Below are 19,509 nucleotides of genomic sequence, written 5' to 3'. Positions count from 1 at the left end.
GGAAGAAGTTCTTGATCTAAGATAAAATTTTTATCTTAGAAAGCTATGTATGAATCTTTAGGGTTTTATTTACTTATTTATTTCCCTTGTCAATAAAAAAGAATAAAATACTGTAGATCTCATTCATTGATGCTAAATCCACCATTGCTACATATCAGATACATGGATGTGTTGTAGAAAGGTCACATTTTAATCTAAATGTCATGCGTAAGTAAAAAACCTTTTTTCTGAATGATAATGACCTTTGACATTATTTCAGAGTATTTGATATGTTAAGATTTTAATCTGATTTGTTCATTAAAATTACAGTTGATATTGCTTATGTTGAGACTAACACAGTTTTCTGGCATAAAATGCTTCCCTGGAGAAAACTAGTTGGCTGTTTTTTAATAAATTGTTGTCATCCAGGCAGGGAGGTCATGTGATCTTGACTAAAGCAGCTAACCTTGTTAGCTGTTGAACAGCATGGTCAACAGCATGTTGAAAGCATGTTGAATGGCATGATTTTCAAGGTGACTTCCTTACTCAGAAGTGCCTGTGATGGTGGCCTCTAAATGAAAAGTTACATTCTGTTGACATATTTGTTGTGGTCTATTGTTTGCATAAGTGATGTTCGTGAGAATATGTTAGATAAGATAGAACTCATTAGTGAGTGTGAGCGTGTTCACGACAGTTAGATGTAAGGACTCACACAAAAGTACACCTTCTGCATATTCAGGGATGCTGTGTTATTCAGTTTTTCTTTTTAAATAATTTGAATTAAAATGTTTTCTAGTCATGTAGTTAGGTGACACTGAAGCATTTTTGAAATGTGAACTTCAAAGTAAAACTATTAAATATAGTGGTTTTCTGTGTTTAATATGGAGACTGTATTTTGTTTCTGAAAGTATTTTACATATTGCCAAAGACTGAATTTTTTTAAGTTAGAGTTTGATTTCATTGAGCTATGCCAGCCGTCTTTCTTGGTCTTTTTCTGTAAAGGGACGTAAAAATTATGTATAAATATGCAAATACCCAGTTCTTAACTCATTCTTCAATATAAATTGTATCTCCAGTTGAAAATTATATAACATTAACATTCTTTGTAAGATCGTGCCCATGATTGAATTCCTACTCAGGGCACAAATTAATGTGACATTCTAAAGAGTTTGGCAAGGGACTTCCCTGGCGGTCCAGTGGTTAAGACTCCACACGTCCACTGCAGGGGGCACGGGTTCGATCCCTGGTTGGGGAACTAAGATGCTGTATGCCGCATGGCACAGCCAAAAAAATAAAATAAAAAATAAAGAGTTTGGCAAGGTAAGGGTAAGGGGCCTTGGCTTTGGCATTAAGAATGAGTTTTGCCAGGTGTTATCACTGTCAGGTTTCTGTGGTAAGAGTCATTGTGTCCACTGTTTTCGCCTGACAGTTTTATTTGAATGCACAGTAGACTTCTTTATAAATAGAAATTGCTAATGGGGTGACAGAATTGATTGATGTGGAATTTTGACAATTTGTATAGTGCAAATTTCTTCCCCAAATGTCAGTTATTCTAGTCTATAAGTCATGCCTTAACGGTAGAATTTTCAGTTCACAGCCTGTTAAGTATGAGACACTTCCTACAGGTGAGGACTGTTTTAAGACATGGGTCGTGAAATTGTTCACCATGGCAGAAGAGGTAGATAAATTAAGGTTTTGGAGAAATTTAAGAAGGAAAATGTGCATCTTTTTACTAGTACAAAGACATACCGCGGTCAACAGTTTGTTGTTTAAAATTTTTTTCCCCAAATTTTAGAGGTAATATATTGTAGAAAATTTGAGGGAAAAAGGTAAAAGTATGTGTTAAAATAAAAATTATTGCATCATGTAGCTATAACTCTGTTAATATTTTATTATATTTATTTTTATATGCCTACAAATAATGGGTATAGATTAAAGAAACTGCTAAGATCTCTGAGGAGTTATGACATCTTATTGTTAGATTTCTTACCACCAACTGCATCCCTCCCTTTCTTTAAAAATAAAGGGAAATAAAATAAAATTTACTTGTAAGATTTTATGGCATTCCACAAAATAATTCTGAAAGAGTATGGCCAAAAATATGTGTGGTGTTTGTTTCCTTTTTCTTAACCAAGAAGAAATGAGAGAGAGGGAATGTGTGTGTGTGTGTGAGAGAGAGAGAGAAAGAGAGAAAGAGAAAGAATGGTCTATGTGTATTTAGCAAAAAAGTAGTACTGATGGACATTGTGGCATTCATGTGATGTTCGCTGTTTCTTTCTTAGGGCCTCCAAGGATGTCCCCAAAGGCCCAGCGACACCCTCGAAATCACAGAGTTTCTGCTGGGAGGGGTTCCATTTCCAGTGGCCTAGAATTTGTATCCCACACCCCACCAAGTGAAGCGACTGCTCCTCCAGCAGCAAGGACCAGTCCCGCAGGGGGCACATGGTCATCAGTGGTCAGCGGGGGTAGGTAACACTTGGCTTGGAGCATAATGACAAAGTTCATTTTGTTATTCTACTAGATGTAAAAAGGGCTGAGCTTGAGCTATGTTTGAGGAACTCTTAAGTATATATATGAAAAATAGTGGAGTAACCAGGAATTGGGAAAACTATATTTTTTTTCTGGGCTCTACCACTTACCATATGTTAGGGCAAATCATGTGATCATTCTGAATTTCAGTTTTCTCAGTGAGTAATCTTTAGCTAATCTACTTTATGGTCTTCTGATGAAATTCATGTGGGGTTCATAAGTAAGAATATACTTTATAGTTTTATAAAGTATCACTCAAATGGAAGGCAAATATAGTACATAACATCTGGAGGGATCATATTTCGTGTCTTCTTAGCAACTTTGTTCATTGATTCATTCCATACATTCATTCAAGCCCATTTTGGGCTTACAGTGCTGTGTGTTTTTTTTTCCCCCCCATTCATTCATTCCATACATTTTTATTGACATCCTGCTTTATGCCAGGCAGTATTCTGGGCACAGGTCCTTGTGTTTCCTAGCACCAATATATGGCACTAATTCCTGACCATATTTCCCTTTTAAGGAATAACAAACATGGGGGCCCAAGTTTTATCTCTGATTAGTCTGAAGAATATGCTGATGGCAGCTATAAGAGTGTGAAAAATATACTTTGACAGGATCTTACAATTAAGACTGCTTTTGGGGCTTCCCTGGGGCTTCCCTGGTGGGCCTCTCACTGTTGTGGCCTCTCCCGTTGCGGAGCACAGGCTCAGTGGCCATGGCTCAGGGGCCCAGCTCCTCCGCAGCATGTAGGATCTTCCCGGACCGGGGCACGAACCCATGTCCCCTGCATCAGCAGGCGGACTCTCAACCACTGCCACCACCTATTTTAAAGAAACAGTCTCACTTTTTAGTAGAGAATGTTATCTTTATCCTAAAAAGTAGCATTTTTCCTGCCTTAGAAATCCAGTTTCTAAATTCATTTAAAATACTTCGTTTTAGAATTAATACAGTTAGTTAGGAGGGAAAACTACTGTGGGACATAGGTATTAGTAATTGCTTTCATTCTTCAGATATTTGTATTGTCCATCATCACTGCTATTCCTGAGACTTTGGAAAAGAAAACAGGGTGATGGGATAAAAAGTAATTGGGGAGGAGGTCAGATAGAACTATTTTACCTAGATCTTCAGAAAAGCCTTTTTGAAGAAGTGACATTGAACAGAGAATATAATGGGTAACTTTTCTCTTTCTTGTAGTTCCAAGATTATCTCCTAAAACTCACAGACCCAGGTCTCCCAGACAGAATAGTATTGGAAATACTCCTAGTGGGCCAGTTCTTGCTTCTCCCCAAGCTGGTATTATTCCGGCTGAAGCTGTTGCTATGCCTGTACCAGCTGCATCTCCTACGCCTGCCAGTCCTGCATCCAACAGAGCTGTAACCCCGTCTCTTGAGGGTATGTAAGAAAGGGCTTCCAGATCCGCAATGTCATTTGTGAAGTTGAGTGTTAGAGGTTTAAAAGTTTATGAAAAATGGCTATGTTGTTTTATTCATAGGTATGTATCAATATTTGAGGGTACATTTAAAATTTTATACAAATGAAGTTAGTTGTTTAAGTAATGCTACTAATTTCATGTTATTCTTGAATGTGTGTTGTTAAGATAGTTTACATTCCTGGGTAGTAAATGTCAATATAAATAAAATTATTAGTGTTTCATATGTCTGCAGAGTTGGAAAGCCTCTGTTTAAATGTTCTTTTCCAAAAACACGGGATCAAAATTGTTGAATATTTTCCCCTTTTACTTCTATAGCTCCTATCTAACTTTGAGTTTTTGTAAAATATTATTTTCTAGCTAAAGATTCCAGGCTTCAAGATCAGAGGCAGACCTCTTCTGCAGGGAATAAAGAAAATATGAAGCCCAGTGAGACATCACCTAGCTTCTCAAAAGCTGAAAGTAAAGGTTAGAGCTTTAAAAAGTCTTTGGGTATAACTGTAGAAATAGGAAGGAATATGTCTTACTCTCATGCCCAATACAGAGTATTTTTGGTCAGTACTTTTTCTTAGGATTGTGCATACTTAAATGCATAATTTAACATGTCAAAATCTATAATTAACATATTGAAATTTTTATTATTTTGATAATAGAGTTTATTTTCATTTCTAACATCCCATCCTAAAAGAATTTTAAGTTAAAGATTAGAAATAAATCTGGATCTAACACTTCTTAATTTTACAGGTATATCACCAATTGTTTCTGAACATAGAAAACAGATTGATGATTTAAAGAAATTTAAGAATGACTTTAGGGTAAGTATCGTATTGACTGATGAATTAGAATTAAAAAAAATTTTTTTAAGCATTACTAAAACTTCTTATATCATCCATTTACAAAAATGCATTATATATACACCCAGAAAAATCAAACCATGTGTATAGAAAGCTAAACATCTTTTTTTTTTTTCCTTTTTAATTTATTTATTTTTTGGCTGCGTTGGGTCTTCGTTGCTGCACGTGGGCTCTAATTGCTGGGAACAGGGACTCCTCTTCGTTGAGGTGCGCGGGCTTCTCTCATTGTGGTGGCTTCTCTTGTTGCAGAGCACAGGCTCTAGGTGCGCCGTCTTCAGTAATTGTGGCACACCGGCTCAGTAGTTGTGGCTCGCGGGCTCTAGAGCGCAGGCTCAGTGTTGTGGCACACGGGCTTAGTTGCTCTGCGCCATGTGAGATCTTCCCGCGAACCCGTGTCCCCTGCCTTGGCAGGCAGATTCCCAACCACTGTGCCACCAGGGAAGTCCCTAAACATTCTTAAACTTGTCTTTGTGTATTCTTAAAGTTGTTTTTACGTATGCTTTAAGTGAAGTAACTAAAATCATGAGATTTGGTAAGAACAATACAGATATTAAATGAAAGAGAATGTAATTCTGACGTTGGAAGTCACCATAACGTAAGTTATTTGATATTCATTTGACTACTACTTTATTCAGTGACAGTAGAGCAAGGCCAAGGCGTTGATTATCTGATGTGGCATGTGGAAGATGTACTGGACCCTGGTTTTACAAAAGAGTTGCAGATTTACACTTCATGCACAAATGTATTGTGGTAGACATCCTTCTATAGTATCATTTCTCTCCCTTAAGACTTGCTGGATGTACTCTGATCTCTCCTGGATGACTGTTTCATTCTTTTGCACAATATTTACTGTTAACATATTGTGCATATCAAGGTGTATTTTGAGACCAAATCAAGAAATCATCCTGAAACTTAGCTTCTTAATGGAGGAAAATCTGATTATCAGCCTTTGAAAGAAGACTTAAAAGATGAATGGATCAAAAGCAAAAATCAGCCTTTTCCTAGCCTGTGTTGTTCTAGCTTCCTAAAAATTAATAAGTTTTTGCCAGTAGCTTCATTCCTGACTTTTTGGCACCATTTAAAATATTAAATATTATTTCATACTTTAGCACATTTATCTATTCAGCTTTAATGCTATTAGCAGTTGTAAATTTAATTTTTTAAGCTATAGTTAGTGCATGGACACGATACAAAGAATGCCCAGTGACTGAATGCCCAGATGCCCACTACCAGGTTAATACATCAAGCACTCCAGCACAGTTAAAGTCTCCTGTGTACTTGCCCACCTCAGCTGCATCCTCCTGCCAGAGCGAAGGGTATCTTTCCTTGCAGTTCTTTATACTGCAGATGAAGCGATCCCTAAGCAACAGATGGTATTATTTTGCATAATCTTCAGTTTGATATAAGTGTCATGTTCTTGCCCATACTTGTATTTCCTCAGCATTATTTTTTACAGTCAGTCATTCATTGACTTCTTATAGTACACTTGCATGAATTTATTATGTTATGAAGAAATTTTTTTACTTTGAAGCATATTAATGTTATTTGTAACAGTTTTATTGAGGTATAATTTGCATATCATAAATATAGCCGTTTAAAGTGTACAATTTAGCAGTTTTTAGTATATTCACAGGGTTATACAGTCATCACATAAGCCCTTAGCAGTCACTGCTCATTAGCTTTCAAACACTCCTCCCCTCAACCCCCATCCTAAACAACCATTAATCTGCTTTTTGTCAACATGGATTGCCTGTTCTGGACATTTCATATGAATGGAACCATACAATAAATGGCCCTTTGTGAGTGGCTTTTTTTCACTTACCATCATGTTTTCAGGATTCATCCATATTGTAGCCTGTGTCAGTACTTCATTCCTTCTTATGGATGAATAATATTCCACTGTATGGATAGATCATATTTTATTTATCCATTTATCATCAGTTGATGCCTCTGGGTTGTTCCCACTTTTTGACTGTTATGAATAATGCTGCTATGAATATTAGTATACAGTTTTGTGTGGACATATGTTTTCATTTCTCTTGGGTGTATACCTAAGAGTGGAATTTCTGGTTCATCTGGTAACTCTATCCTTAACCTTTTGAGGAAAACTTCTGGACTCTTTGCCAAAGCAGCTATGCTATTTTACATTCCCATCAGCAGTATGGGAGGGTTTCCGCTTCTCCACATCCTTACCAGCACTTGTTATTGTTTGTTTTTTTGATTATAGTCTTCCCTGTGGTATGTTGTGGTTTTGACTTGCATGTCTCTGATGGCCGATGATGTTGAGCATCTTTTTATATGTTGATTGCCCATTTGTTTTTTGTTTGTTTTTATCTTTCTGCACATTTTAGTGAAGTAATTCATAACTACTGATTTTATTAGGAGATATATGTTGATGAAAGTATCCCCAAACCATCACTCATGAAGATCATTGCCTGCTATTTTTCACAAGAAGTTTCAGCCTTATACATAAGATGTTTACATATAACAGAACTGACATTACCACAATATACATCAGTATTTATAGTCACAATATGGACATAAATGTCAACATCTATCAAATAATGATAATTAGATATCTATGTGAATGTCATTTTCCTTGTATTTCCTTCTATTAGACATACTAAATAATCAACTAATTATAAAGTAATGGGACAGGCAAAATGCCAAAAAATACTTCTAGTTATGAATTAAGGAAAATACAGTCATGATAATTGATTGCCCATTTGTATGTCTTCTTTGGAGAAATGTTTATTCAGATCTTTGCCCATTTTAAAAATTGAGTTGGCTTTTTATTGAGTTGTAAGAGTTCTGTATATATTCTATGTACAAGTCTTGCATCAAATGTGTGGCTTGCAATTTTTCCCTCCCATTCTGTGGGTTGTCCACTTTCTTGATGTTGACAACTAAAGCACAAAATTTTTTAATTTTGATGAAGTCTAGTGTATCTATTTTTTCTTCTGTCCCTTGTGCTTTTGGTGTCATATCTAAGAAACCATTGCCTAATCCATACTCATAAAGATTCAAAGATTCACTCTTATTTTCTTCTCAGAGTTTCAATTAAGGCTGTGATCTATTTTGAGTAATTTTTTTTAAAATTTCAGTGTAGTTGATTTACAATGTTGTGTTAGTTTCAGATGTATAGCAAAGTGATTCAGTTAACACGTGTGTGTGTGTGTATATATTCTTTTTCAGATTCTTTTCCATTATAGGTTATTACAGGATACTGAATATAGTTCCATGTGCTATACAGTAGGTCCATGTTGTTTTTCTATTTTATATATAGTGTGTATCTGTTAATCCCAAACTCTTAGTATATGCCCCCGCTCCTTCCCCTTTGGTAACTGTAAGTTTTCTGTGTTTGTGAGTCTGTTTCTGTTTTGTTCATTTGTATCATTTTTTTAGATTCCACATGTAAGTGATGTCATATATTTGTCTCTGACTTACTTCACTTTGTATGATAATCTCTAGGTCCATCCATGTTGCTGCAAATGGCATTATTTCGTTCTTTTTTATGGCTGAGTTTGTGTGTGTGTGTGTGTGTGTGTGTGTGTGTATACATACACACCACACCACATCTTCTTTATCCATTCATCTGTCGATGGACACTTAGATTGCTTCCACGTTGTGGCTGTTGTAAATAGTGCTGCTGTGAACGTCGGGGTGCACGTATCTTTTCAAATTAGAGTTTTTGTCTTTTCCAGATATATGCCCAGGAGTGGGATTGCTGGATCATGTGGTAGCTCTAGTTTTAGTTTTTAAAGGAACCTCCATACTGTTGTTCTTAGTGGTTGCGCCAATTTATATTTTGAGTAATTTTATTATTTTTTTAAAAATAAATTTATTTATTTATATTTTTGGGGGCTGCATTGGATCTTTGTTGCTGCGTGCAGGGTTTCTCTAGTTGTGGCGAGCAGGGGCTACCCTTCATTGCAGTGCGCAGGCTTCTCATTGTGGTGGCTTCTCATTGTGGTGGCTTCTCTTGATGCGGAGCACAGGCTCTAGGCACGCAGGCTTCAGTAGTTGTGGTGCACGGGCTCAGTCGTTGTGGTGCAGGGGCATAGTTGCTCTGCGGCATGTGGGATCTTCCCAGACCAGGGCTTGAACCCGTGTCCCCCCCGCATTGCAGGCAGATTCTTAACCACTGCGCCACCAGGGAAGTCCCAATGATCTAGGTTTAAATCTTGCCCTCTGTACAACATTGAGGCATGTTGTCTACATCTCCCAAGCCAAAATGGGATAATTGTAGAACTACTTCATCGTGTTCTTCTGAAAATTAATGAGATACTGCCTGTAAAGGGTTTAATATAGTTCTTGACACATAGTATATACTCAACAAATATTAATTTTTATTACCAAAACATAGATGAACCAAAGTTGTACCGGCAATCACAGGTTTCTTTTCCTCTGAGTCACATAAGAATTTTAGTTTTCCCATAAAAATGTCCATTCTACCCAAAGCAATCTATGGATTCAGTGCAATCCTATCAAAATTCCAATGGATTTTTTCACAGAAATAACGCAAACGATCCTAAAATTTTATATGGAACCATAAAAGACCTGAATAGCCAAAGCAGTCTTGAGAAAGAACAAAACTGGAGGTGTCATGCGCTCTGATTTCAAACTGTATTACAAAGAGATAGTAATCTAAACAGTATGGTATTGGCATAAAAACAGAAACAGATCAATGAAACAACAAAGAGCCCAGAAATAAACTCATGCATATACAGTCAATTAATTTATGACAGAAGAGCCAAGAATATACTATGGGGAAAGGACAGTCTCTTTAATAAGTGGTGTTGGGAAAACTGAACAGCCACATTCAAAAGAATGAAACTGCACCACTGTCTCTCTTTTTTAATTATTTTTTGGCTGCGTTTGATCTTCGTTGCTGCAAGCCGCCTTTTTCTAGTTGGGGCGAGCGGGGGCTACTCTTGTTGTGGTGCGTGGGCTTCTTATTGCGGTGTCTTCTCTTGTTGCGGAGCACGGGCTCTAGGCATGCGGGCTTCAATAGTTGTGGCTCACGGGCTTTAGAGCACAGGCTCAGTAGTTGTGGTGCATGGGTTTAGTTGCTCCGTGGCATGTGGGATCTTCCAGGGCCAGGGCTTGAACCCATGTCCCCTGCACTGGCAGACAGATTTTTAACCACTGTGCTGCCAGGGAAGTCCTGCACCACTGCCTTATACCATACACAAAAATCAACTCAAGGGCTTCCCTGGTGGCGCAGTGGTTGAGAGTCCGCCTGCCGATGCAGGGGAGGCGGGTTCGTGCCCCGGTCCGGGAGGATCCCACATGCCGCGGAGCGGCTGGGCCCGTGAGCCATGGCCGCTGAGCCTGCGCGTCCAGAGCCTGCGCTCCGCAACGGGAGAGGCCACAACAGTGAGAGGCCCGCGTACCGCAAAAAAAAAAAAAAAAAATCAACTCAAAATGGATTAAAGATGTGACAGTAGGATCTGAAACCATAAAATTCCTAGAAGAAAACATAGGCACGAGCTCCTTGACGTTGGCCTTAGCAGTGATTTTCTTATTTGACAATAGAAACAAAGGCAACAAAAGCAAAACTAAACAGCTGGGACTACATCAGATTAAAAGTCTTCTGCATAGCAAAGGAAGCCATCAACAAAGTTAAAGGGAACTACCAAATGGGGAAAGTATTTGTAAGTCATATATCTTATGAGTTAATATCCAAAATGTATACAGAACTCATACAAGTTAAATAGCAAAAATACAATCGATTTTAAAATGAGCACAGGATCTAAATACACATTTTTTCCAAAGAAGATGTAAAGATGGCCGACGGGTCCGTGAAAAGGTCCTCACTAATTATTAAGGACATTATTAAGGAAATGTAATTATTAAGGAAACGTACATCAAAACCACAATGAGGGGACTTCGCTGGTGGTCCAGTGGTTAAGAGTCTGCCTTCCAATGCAGGGGATGTAGGTTTAATCCCTGGTCAGGGAACTGAGATCCCATATGCTGTGGGGCAACGAAGCCTGTGCACCACAAATAGAGAGAAGCCTGCCCGCTATAACAAAGAGCCCACATGTCACAACTAAAACGCGATGCAGCCAAATAAATAAATAAATAAATATTTTAGAAAAACAAAACCACAATGAGGTATCTCACACCTGTTAGAATAGCTATTCTCAAAAATACAAAACAAGAAATAACAAGTCCTGGCCAGGATGTGGAGAAAGGGGAACCTCTGTGCACTATTGGTGGGTAAATTGGTGCAGCCACTATGGAAAACAGTATGAAGGTTCCTCAAAAAATTAAAAATAGAACTATCATATGATCCAGCAGTTCCACTTCTGGGTATTTATCCAAAGGAAGCGAAAACACTAACTCGCAAGATATCTGCATGTATATGCACACACACAATGGAATTACTCTTCAGCCATAAAAAAGAAGAGTAATTGCCATTTTTGACAACATGGATGGCCCTTGAGGGCATTATGCTAAGTGAAATAAGTCAGAGAAGTTCAAATATTGTATGATCTCACTTATTTGTGGAATCTTAAAAAAAAGAAAGAAAACAAAACAAAACCCAGACTCATCAGTACTGATTGGTGGTTGCCAGAGGCAGTGGGTGCAGCAAAATGAGTGAAGGTGGTCAAAAGGCACAAACTTCCAGTTATAAATAAGTCATGGGGAAGTAATGTACAGCATGGTGACTGTAGTCAATAATACTGTATGGTATATTTGAAAGTTGCTAAGAGAGTAGGTCTACATAGTTCCCACCATAAGAAAAACATTTTTAACTGTGTGGTTAATGGCTGTTAACTAGACATTTTGATCATTTTGCAGTACATACGTATATTGAATCACAGTGTCGTACATCTGCAACTAATACGATGTTACATATGAATTATTTCTCAATAAAAGGAAACAGTGGTTCAATTTTGAAAAAATAAAAAGGAGGGGCTTCCCTAGTGGCGCAGTGTTGAGAGTCCGCCTGCCGATGCAGGGGACACAGGTTCGTGTCCCAGTCCAGGAAGATTCCAGATGCCACGGAGCGGCTGGGCCCTTGAGCCATGGCCGCTGAGCCTGCATGTCCGGAGCCTGTGCTCCGCAACGGGAGAGGCCACAACAGTGAGAGGCCCACGTAACGCCAAAAAAAAAAAAAAAAGGAGAATAATCTCAGTTTTCTTTTGTTTAGTATATTGCAGATAGGAAATACGGAAGAATGTTCAAAAGCATGAATAATTGTGCCTTATTTTCCTCATTTATAAGATTGCGCTAATAGTATGTACATCAAATAGGGCTGTTACAATGAATGAATGAATGAGTTTGTAAATAGTTTAGAACAGTGTCCAACCCATAGTGAGTACTATAGGTATGTTTGCCATTATATGAATAACAACATCCGAAGCCTTATTTTTGCCTCGCTCAAAGACCCTTGTGACAAATATTTAAAGTTTTATGCAATACACAATTGGTCCGTTACGCATATAGCCTCTACTAAACATTAAGTACCTATATTGTGACTTAAACTCCCACTGTGTCCAAATGTTGCTTTCACCTTCTGCCGTCACCTTCTGCTGTCAACTACTTTATAACTATATTGGTGATGCAGTGAAGCTTGAGAAGCCCCTGAGATGTGTGTTGCTGCTTGCCAGGATACCAAGGGCTCCGGTAGTGAGAATTTGACAGTGGTCCGCCTTTCCTGGGGCTGAGGAGGTAGTTTGTCTCTCTAGTCTTGCAGCCCCTTCTGCTGCACAATTGCTCTTTAGCTTATTCTCACTGCCTAGGGCTGCTGCTTGGATTTATTCTCATTTCCACCATGGCTCCTTCTACTTGCTGCCCTTTTCTTCTCTTTTTCTTGTCATTTCCTTCAGCTATTCCTGTTTTCTTTCTTCTGTGGAGTAGGGCATCTTAAATCATCATCAGACAGTAGTAGCATTGACTGCTTCTGGTCTGCAAACTGTAAAACCCCACCACTTATTTTACTAACGTTTTTGTCTTCTGGTCTTCTTGTTGGTGCTTCTGTTTTGTGGTTTCCTTTATGGGTTACAAGGTCTAACTGACCTACATGTCTAGCCAGGTCTCCCTTTGAATCCACCTACTTCAGACTTTCCACCTCACCACTTCTCAAGGTCAAGCCCAGGTCTTAGTCCAGCCGCCATAATGGTCTCTCTACACTCTTACTTGGCTTCCTGCAGTTCATTTTCCACAAAGCTGCTGTGCTCATCTTTGTGAACTATAAATCTTCTCAGTCTGTACCTGCTTAAAATTCTTCAGTGACTTCTCATTATCCTGAGAACTAAAAGAGTTCTTAACCTAGCTTTCAAGTTCCTTTATCATCTCGCTCCTCCTGGGTGAATTTGTCATTTCTTGACTCATCTTGTGCCCGCCAGTACTTTTCTGTTCCACAGCGGGGCCATCTTCTCCCTTTCCTATGGGTCTTTAAACATGCTGTTTCTTGTACTTAGACTATTAGTCCCTTTTCCAAACTCCCCCGCAAACCCCCAACATCTTTCACACTTTAGACTAGATGACATTTCCATTGGAGAAGCCTTCTCTTTCCGTGAGTTGCTTTTTGCCATGGGATCCTATAGCATTTACCCCAGTTTGTCAAGTGTCTGATCTCATCCAGATGGAAAGCTTTGGGAGGATAGGAACTATTTCATATTTCCATTCCTAGCACACACAATTTCTGACACATGGTATGCACTCAGTAAATATTTAACTTTTCAGGCTGGGACATTTTAGTGCTTGGATGGCTGTAGTTGTGTTGTATAGACATTTTGTTATTGTTGCCTTATAATGAAAACATTACTCGTAAAGTTCGAAAAAAGCCTTATTCAGTTTGTGCTCATGGAAAAAAATTGATTACTAGAGTTATTTAAAATATTTAAGTATAATTATTTCCTTTATTTAGTTACAGCCAAGTTCTACTTCTGAATCTATGGATCAGCTGCTAAACAAAAATAGAGAGGGAGAAAAATCAAGAGATTTGATCAAAGACAAAATTGAACCAAATGCTAAGGATTCTTTCATTGAAAATAGCAGCAACTGCACCAGTGGCAGCAGCAAGCCGAGCAGTCCCAGCATTTCCCCTTCAATCCTCAATAACACGGAGCACAAGAGGGGACCTGAGGTCACATCCCAAGGGGTTCAGACTTCCAGTCCAGGATGTAAACAAGAGAAAGATGATAAAGAGGAGAAGAAAGATGCAGCTGAGTGAGTAAACCTGGAATTTAGCACGCCTGTTACTTACTTAACTTTTCCTTAAGGTGTCCAGAAGGCTTCCAACTCAAGAATCTATCTAGACTTTTAGACTGCTTTGTAAGTAGCTCTCAACTTAAGAAAAAACTGGTCTAAACAAATGACGTCTTAAGTCATTTAGGTCATTGCACCCTATACTCTTCTTCCCTCCTCCATCGTTTTTTCACCCTGTGGCAAAAAAACCCTATGCATAAATTAAGAATGGCTTATTTATAAATGTACAGGGAGTTGAAAAATCACTGGCTTTGGGACTGATATCCCCTGTATGCTAGTCAGTACCCACCTCCTGGCTGTGCTACTCGACTAAGAACTTACACTGCCAAGAAGAGAGAGAAGTCTCTGGTGCCCCTACTTGGAATTCAATGTGTTTTCCATCAAAAAAAAAAAAAAAAAGTTTTAGTTAATAGTTAGATTTGTTAAAATAGAATTAATTCTGCACATCCAATATATTATCAATTAAATGGGCTTTTGTGGGCTAGTCTCGGAACCTAACCACACCACCATTGATTTATTTGTTCTGGGTTCCATACAACCCAGTTACAGATGAACTTTTGGAATGCAAATATTGGTAAGTCAAGGAGCACTTATTCTTAATTTGAGGCAAAAATTTTTTGTTAGAATCATGGTTTTTCCCAAGATATTTCATATAGGAAACAATTTATCACATAAAAAATACTGCATGCTAGAGAATTGGTATATTAAGGATTGCTTTTATGGATATTTTATAAGGGGCTACTGTCTTTTCAGTTTAAGTTTTGTTGATTGCTTTTGAGAGAACCATTTGTATTACACTTTTTAAAAAATTTGTCCTTTTTTGGCTAGTAATTATGTATATGTGTGTTTTAATTAAGAGAGTTAGTGATCTTCTAGTGAGAATTGTTTAAATGTTTAGCAATTTTAAAAAAACTGTCAGGTATAAAAGACTTTACAGTAGCATAAGTTCCATGCAGATTTCACTGGGCTTTATTTTTTTTCCGGTGTAGGCAAGTGAGGAAATCAACGTTGAATCCCAATGCGAAGGAGTTCAACCCTCGTTCCTTTTCTCAGGTAAGTTTTTCTCTCTCTTTGAAGTAATCTAGCCTCTTAAAAAAAAAATTATTTGTAGTAATATTCCCTTTCCCATTCCTGCCATCTAAATTCAGTTATAGTATGCTAAAACAACTTTTAGTTTAAGTTCTTTTTTCTTCTGTAGTCATTAATGAATATTTTTGAGCCATAGGGAAAAATGCTAGTTTTGTCATCAATTAGATGTGGTCTGGGGCAAATTTTTTAATCTTTCTGACTCAGAATTTGAAGATGGTTGGACAATGAGGCTCTCAGGTTCACAGATATACAGTTATTATTCTACTGACTTTGTAGGATGATGTGTTTAATTTTTAATTTTTAAAAACAGTCTCCAGTTCCTTAAAAATCACCACTGCTGTTTTTAATAGCATTGTTGATTAATTGGTAACATTAATCAACCAGTAATACTTGGTTATTGGTAACATAACCAAGTATTTTTTTCTTTTATTTGAAACGTGTGGAAGTTTATTTTCTGTGAGATGTTTTCATTAAGCGGTACTGCTTATCAACAGTGAGTAAAACTGAGAAAGATGGGGGCAATCAGTCCTCAAATTGCAGTAATGGTTAGCTTTTCACCTGAAGGTAGTTGATTTTTGTTTTTGTAGCCAAAGCCTTCTACCACCCCAACTTCGCCTCGTCCTCAAGCACAACCTAGCCCATCTATGGTGGGTCATCAGCAGCCAACTCCAGTTTATACTCAACCTGTTTGTTTTGCACCAAATATGATGTATCCAGTCCCAGTGAGCCCAGGAGTGCAAGTAAGTCATAGAATTTGGTGTTCATTTACCCTCTCTAAGTTATTTGTATTTGACACCAAACACTCTGTAGGTATGCAGTGATTTGAGGCAGTGATGGTATAACAGAGGTATTTAAAAAGTGGAAGCTTGCAGTGTGGTGTGTTGTTAGTTTAAGGACCTAAATCTGAGAATGTTTCTGGTAAGAAATATGATTTAGATTTACTGTAGTTTGGGGTTTGTCCTTTTAGCTGTGGGTGTGATTTTATTTTTTAATGACTCATAAAGAATCAGGAAACCTCAGAGCTAGCTCTCTAGCAATATGCAACTAAGAGAGAGTGATAAAATACATTCTTACTATCTTGAGAGCCTAATCTTCAGTTTTTGTTTTTGTTTTTTTTATTCCCTTAAGCCTTTATATCCTATACCTATGACGCCCATGCCCGTCAATCAAGCCAAGACATATAGAGCAGGTAAAGGTGAGAATAATCCTGCCTGTATTTGCTTGTAGTTTGCATGCTGCATGAATTAAATAACTCAGTTTATAATGAATAAATATTTGTGGTTCAGTTTTGACTTTCAATGAAGCTGTTCATTGACTTCTGTTGCTCAACGTTACATCAGGTATTTAGATGCATTTTTATGAACAAAAACAGGAGGAGAAAATACCCATCAGTCGTGAATTTCAGGATCCTCTTCACAAAAAGTGATTTAATTTTGAAGTTTTCAATGTTAAATTTGGAAAGAGGGTTCGCTACGTTAATTAACTAGTTGCTGACGTTCTTATTTTATATAATATATGATTTTTTTCCCAAAAATTTAGAATTTCTTTTTGAGCAGAGATGGCTCACTTCAGAAACCATCAGAATGCTATTAGAGGAATGTTTCCTCATCTTTAAAATGAGAGTGTTGTATAATCTAGTATTCTCTGTGTAGAAGAGCCTTCATAGAAAAAAAACACATATTTATCTTAAAAGGTAATTTCTTAATGTTGAAAAATGCTAAAGGGTTCCCCTCTTTTGCCATTTAGGTAATTGAGAGCAATTATTTGCTATAATTTTATTGAGAATAGAAAGTAGAATGGTTTATATAGTAAAGTCATTTCTCAGTGCCCAGTAATTAGCCCCATCACGCAAATTTCACTCCTTTTTTTCTTTTCCATTATAGTTTATTGCAAGGTATTGACTGGAGTTCCCTGTGTTGTCTGTCTCATATATGGTAGTTTGTATCAGCCAGTCCCAGGCGCCTCATGTGTCCCCACCGCATTCCCCTTTGGTGACCATAGTTTATTTTCTGTGTCTGTGAGTCCGTTTGTTTTGTAAATAAGTTCGTTTGTGTCATATTTTAGGCTCATATACATGGTATCGTATGATATTTGTCTTTCTCTGCCTGACTTCCTTCACCATTAGTATGATAATCTCTGGGTTCATCCATGTTGATGCAAATGGCATTATTTCATTCTTTTTTATGGCTGAGTAATATTCCATTGTCTATATGCCCCATCTTCCTTATCCATTCATCTGTTGATGGACATTTAAATTTAAGTTGCTTCCGGGACTTCCCTGGCAGTCCAGTGGTTAAGACTCTGCGCTTCCAATGCAGGGGGCGCAGGTTCAGTCCCGGGTCAGGGAACTAAGATCCCACAAGCTGTGTGGTGCAGCCAAAAAAAAAAAAAGTATGATATCCTTTATCTTTCCTTAGAACACTGGAACCTATTGGAAGAACTCTACCTTAGATCATTTAAAGTTATCTAGTTACAGGGTTAGTCTTATTCTGAGGACTTGCCATTTCATTTCTACATACTTTTTCATTTCTGCATACATACGTGTGTATCATATATAAAAGTATGGACATTTTTGTTAGATAGCCAGAGTCTGTTATCACACTTTATAAAAATAAACAGTAATTTCTTTTTATCATCTAATAACCATCATAATCAGATTATCCTGACTGGGCCAAGAATATATTTTTACAGTCCGTTTGTTTTGAATACGGATCAAAATAAGATCTTCATATTATTATATTTGTTACATGTCTTTGTAGTTCCCCTGCTGTTTTTACCGCTGCTGTTGCTTTGTGGCAGAAACCAATTATTATGTAGCATGTCCTGTATTCTAGATTTGTCTCTTTACTTCTTGTGATGTCATTGTTTACATTCAGGTTTAACTTTTTTACGGGAAGAGATAAGAATACTTGATAGATATTTGTGAGTACTCTATATTGGATCATTCGAGAGCTGTACAATATCTGGTCCTACTTTGAGTTATGGTAAGATTTATTAAGGGCTCAGGTGGTGATAGCCTGATCCTCCCCTCCCCAATCGTAAAGTTTTCTATTAGTCTTTCATCTAATTCATTAATGATTGATACGTAACATCACCTTTTCATTGGGCTGTGGTTCTCAAATTTTAGTGTACATTAGAATCACTTAGAGAGTTTGTTAAAAACACCAATTGCTTGGCCCCATCCCCAGGATTTCTAATACAGTAGGTTTGGGGCATAGCCTGAGAATTTACTTTTCTAGTGCAATTTATAAAAAAACCAATTCCCTAGTGATCCTGCTGGTACAGGGCCATACTTTGGAAATCACTGTAATTAGGAGTTTGAAAACAGCGATTTCTCAATTTCTAGTATTTCTTCTCCATTTATTAGCTAGAATCATTCTGTAAGGGACTGTTCTTTTTAACAAGGGCTGTTTAGGTATCCTGAAATAGTTTGTACGGGAAAGTTATGAATACATGGATTTTCATATAATTTTATATATTCATTGTATTTCAGTCAGTTATTTTCTTTTTGCTGCTCCCATTGTCCCATCTTTGATCGATGCTAATCCCTCAGGTTGGCTCCCGTGTCCTTTGGGTACTACTCATTTGTCTCTGATAGCTTCCTTTCTGCTACAAATTTGATGTCTCAGGCTAATCTTCTTCTGACTTTAGACCTGGATCAGTAATCCTCCAAGCAACCCTCATTCTCTTTGCTGGGAAATAGTAATTAGAAACCATTTTCTGGTCATTGGATATATTCATCGCTATTGAGTTAATAATATCTGTCTTTGAACAAATTACCACAAAGCTTAGCTGCCTAAAACAACAAACATATATTATTTCACTTAGTTTCTGAGGGTCAGGAATCCAGGAGCTACTTAGCTAAGTGGTTCTGCCTTAGAGTCTCTTAAGTTGCAGACAAGATGTTGGCTAGAGCAGTGGTTATCTGAACTGGGGCTGGTGGATCTGCTTCCAGATTCAGAGCTGTTGGCAGGATAGTTCTGGTTATAACATGACAGCTGGCTTCTCCCACAATGAGTATTCAGAGGGAAACTGACCTAAATGGAAGCTACAGTTTGTTTAACAATCTAACCTTGGAAGTGACGTATCTTAACTTCTGTCATTTGCTATATAGATCAAGCAGAGCAAATCTGGTGCTTGTGGGAGGGGACTGCATAAGGGTGTGAATACCAGGTGGCGGGATTGTTGGGGGCCATCTTAGAGGCTGGCTTATTTACATTTTCCTATAATGTGTATTAGATGTTTCCAAACTATTTGTTGTCTAACTCCTGGACTACAGAATAAAATTTAAGATTTCTTTGGTATCTATTTCACTAAGAATTCTTTAAGTGCCAATTTTCAGAGTCAGGAGTTGCTACCCTTGTTACTTCCAAAATACCATTTTCTGTAGTCACTGAGTTA

The 19,509-nt window shown here is 37.7% G+C and overlaps 1 protein-coding gene across 20 annotated transcripts in view; it reads left to right on the top strand.

The window, feature by feature from the left end:
• ATXN2 (ataxin 2) overlaps positions 1 to 19,509 on the top strand; it is a 136,998-nt gene that overhangs the window by 76,107 nt on the left and 41,382 nt on the right. For 17 of the 20 annotated variants that reach the window (XR_002648000.3, XR_002647999.3, XR_016387479.1 and 14 more), the window contains 8 exons: positions 2,262 to 2,444; positions 3,706 to 3,903; positions 4,301 to 4,408; positions 4,685 to 4,755; positions 13,679 to 13,980; positions 15,009 to 15,072; positions 15,696 to 15,848; positions 16,237 to 16,303. Coding sequence is in view for 13 of the 20 variants with exons in the window: in XM_022597870.3 (XP_022453578.1) it covers positions 2,262 to 2,444; positions 3,706 to 3,903; positions 4,301 to 4,408; positions 4,685 to 4,755; positions 13,679 to 13,980; positions 15,009 to 15,072; positions 15,696 to 15,848; positions 16,237 to 16,303 (1,146 nt within the window). In the remaining 7 variants the exon portion in view is untranslated. The remainder of the gene's footprint in view (positions 1 to 2,261; positions 2,445 to 3,705; positions 3,904 to 4,300; positions 4,409 to 4,684; positions 4,756 to 13,678; positions 13,981 to 15,008; positions 15,073 to 15,695; positions 15,849 to 16,236; positions 16,304 to 19,509) is intronic. The other 3 variants (XM_022597871.3, XM_022597862.3, XM_089894492.1) reach the window with 1 other exon arrangement.

This window comes from Delphinapterus leucas, chromosome 14 (assembly GCF_059928025.1).
Source record: "Delphinapterus leucas isolate spDelLeu-1000000601 "Yukka" chromosome 14, BTC_Dleu_Yukka2, whole genome shotgun sequence".
Lineage (NCBI taxonomy): Eukaryota > Metazoa > Chordata > Mammalia > Artiodactyla > Monodontidae > Delphinapterus > Delphinapterus leucas.
This window is presented reverse-complemented; position numbering and strand designations above follow the sequence as displayed.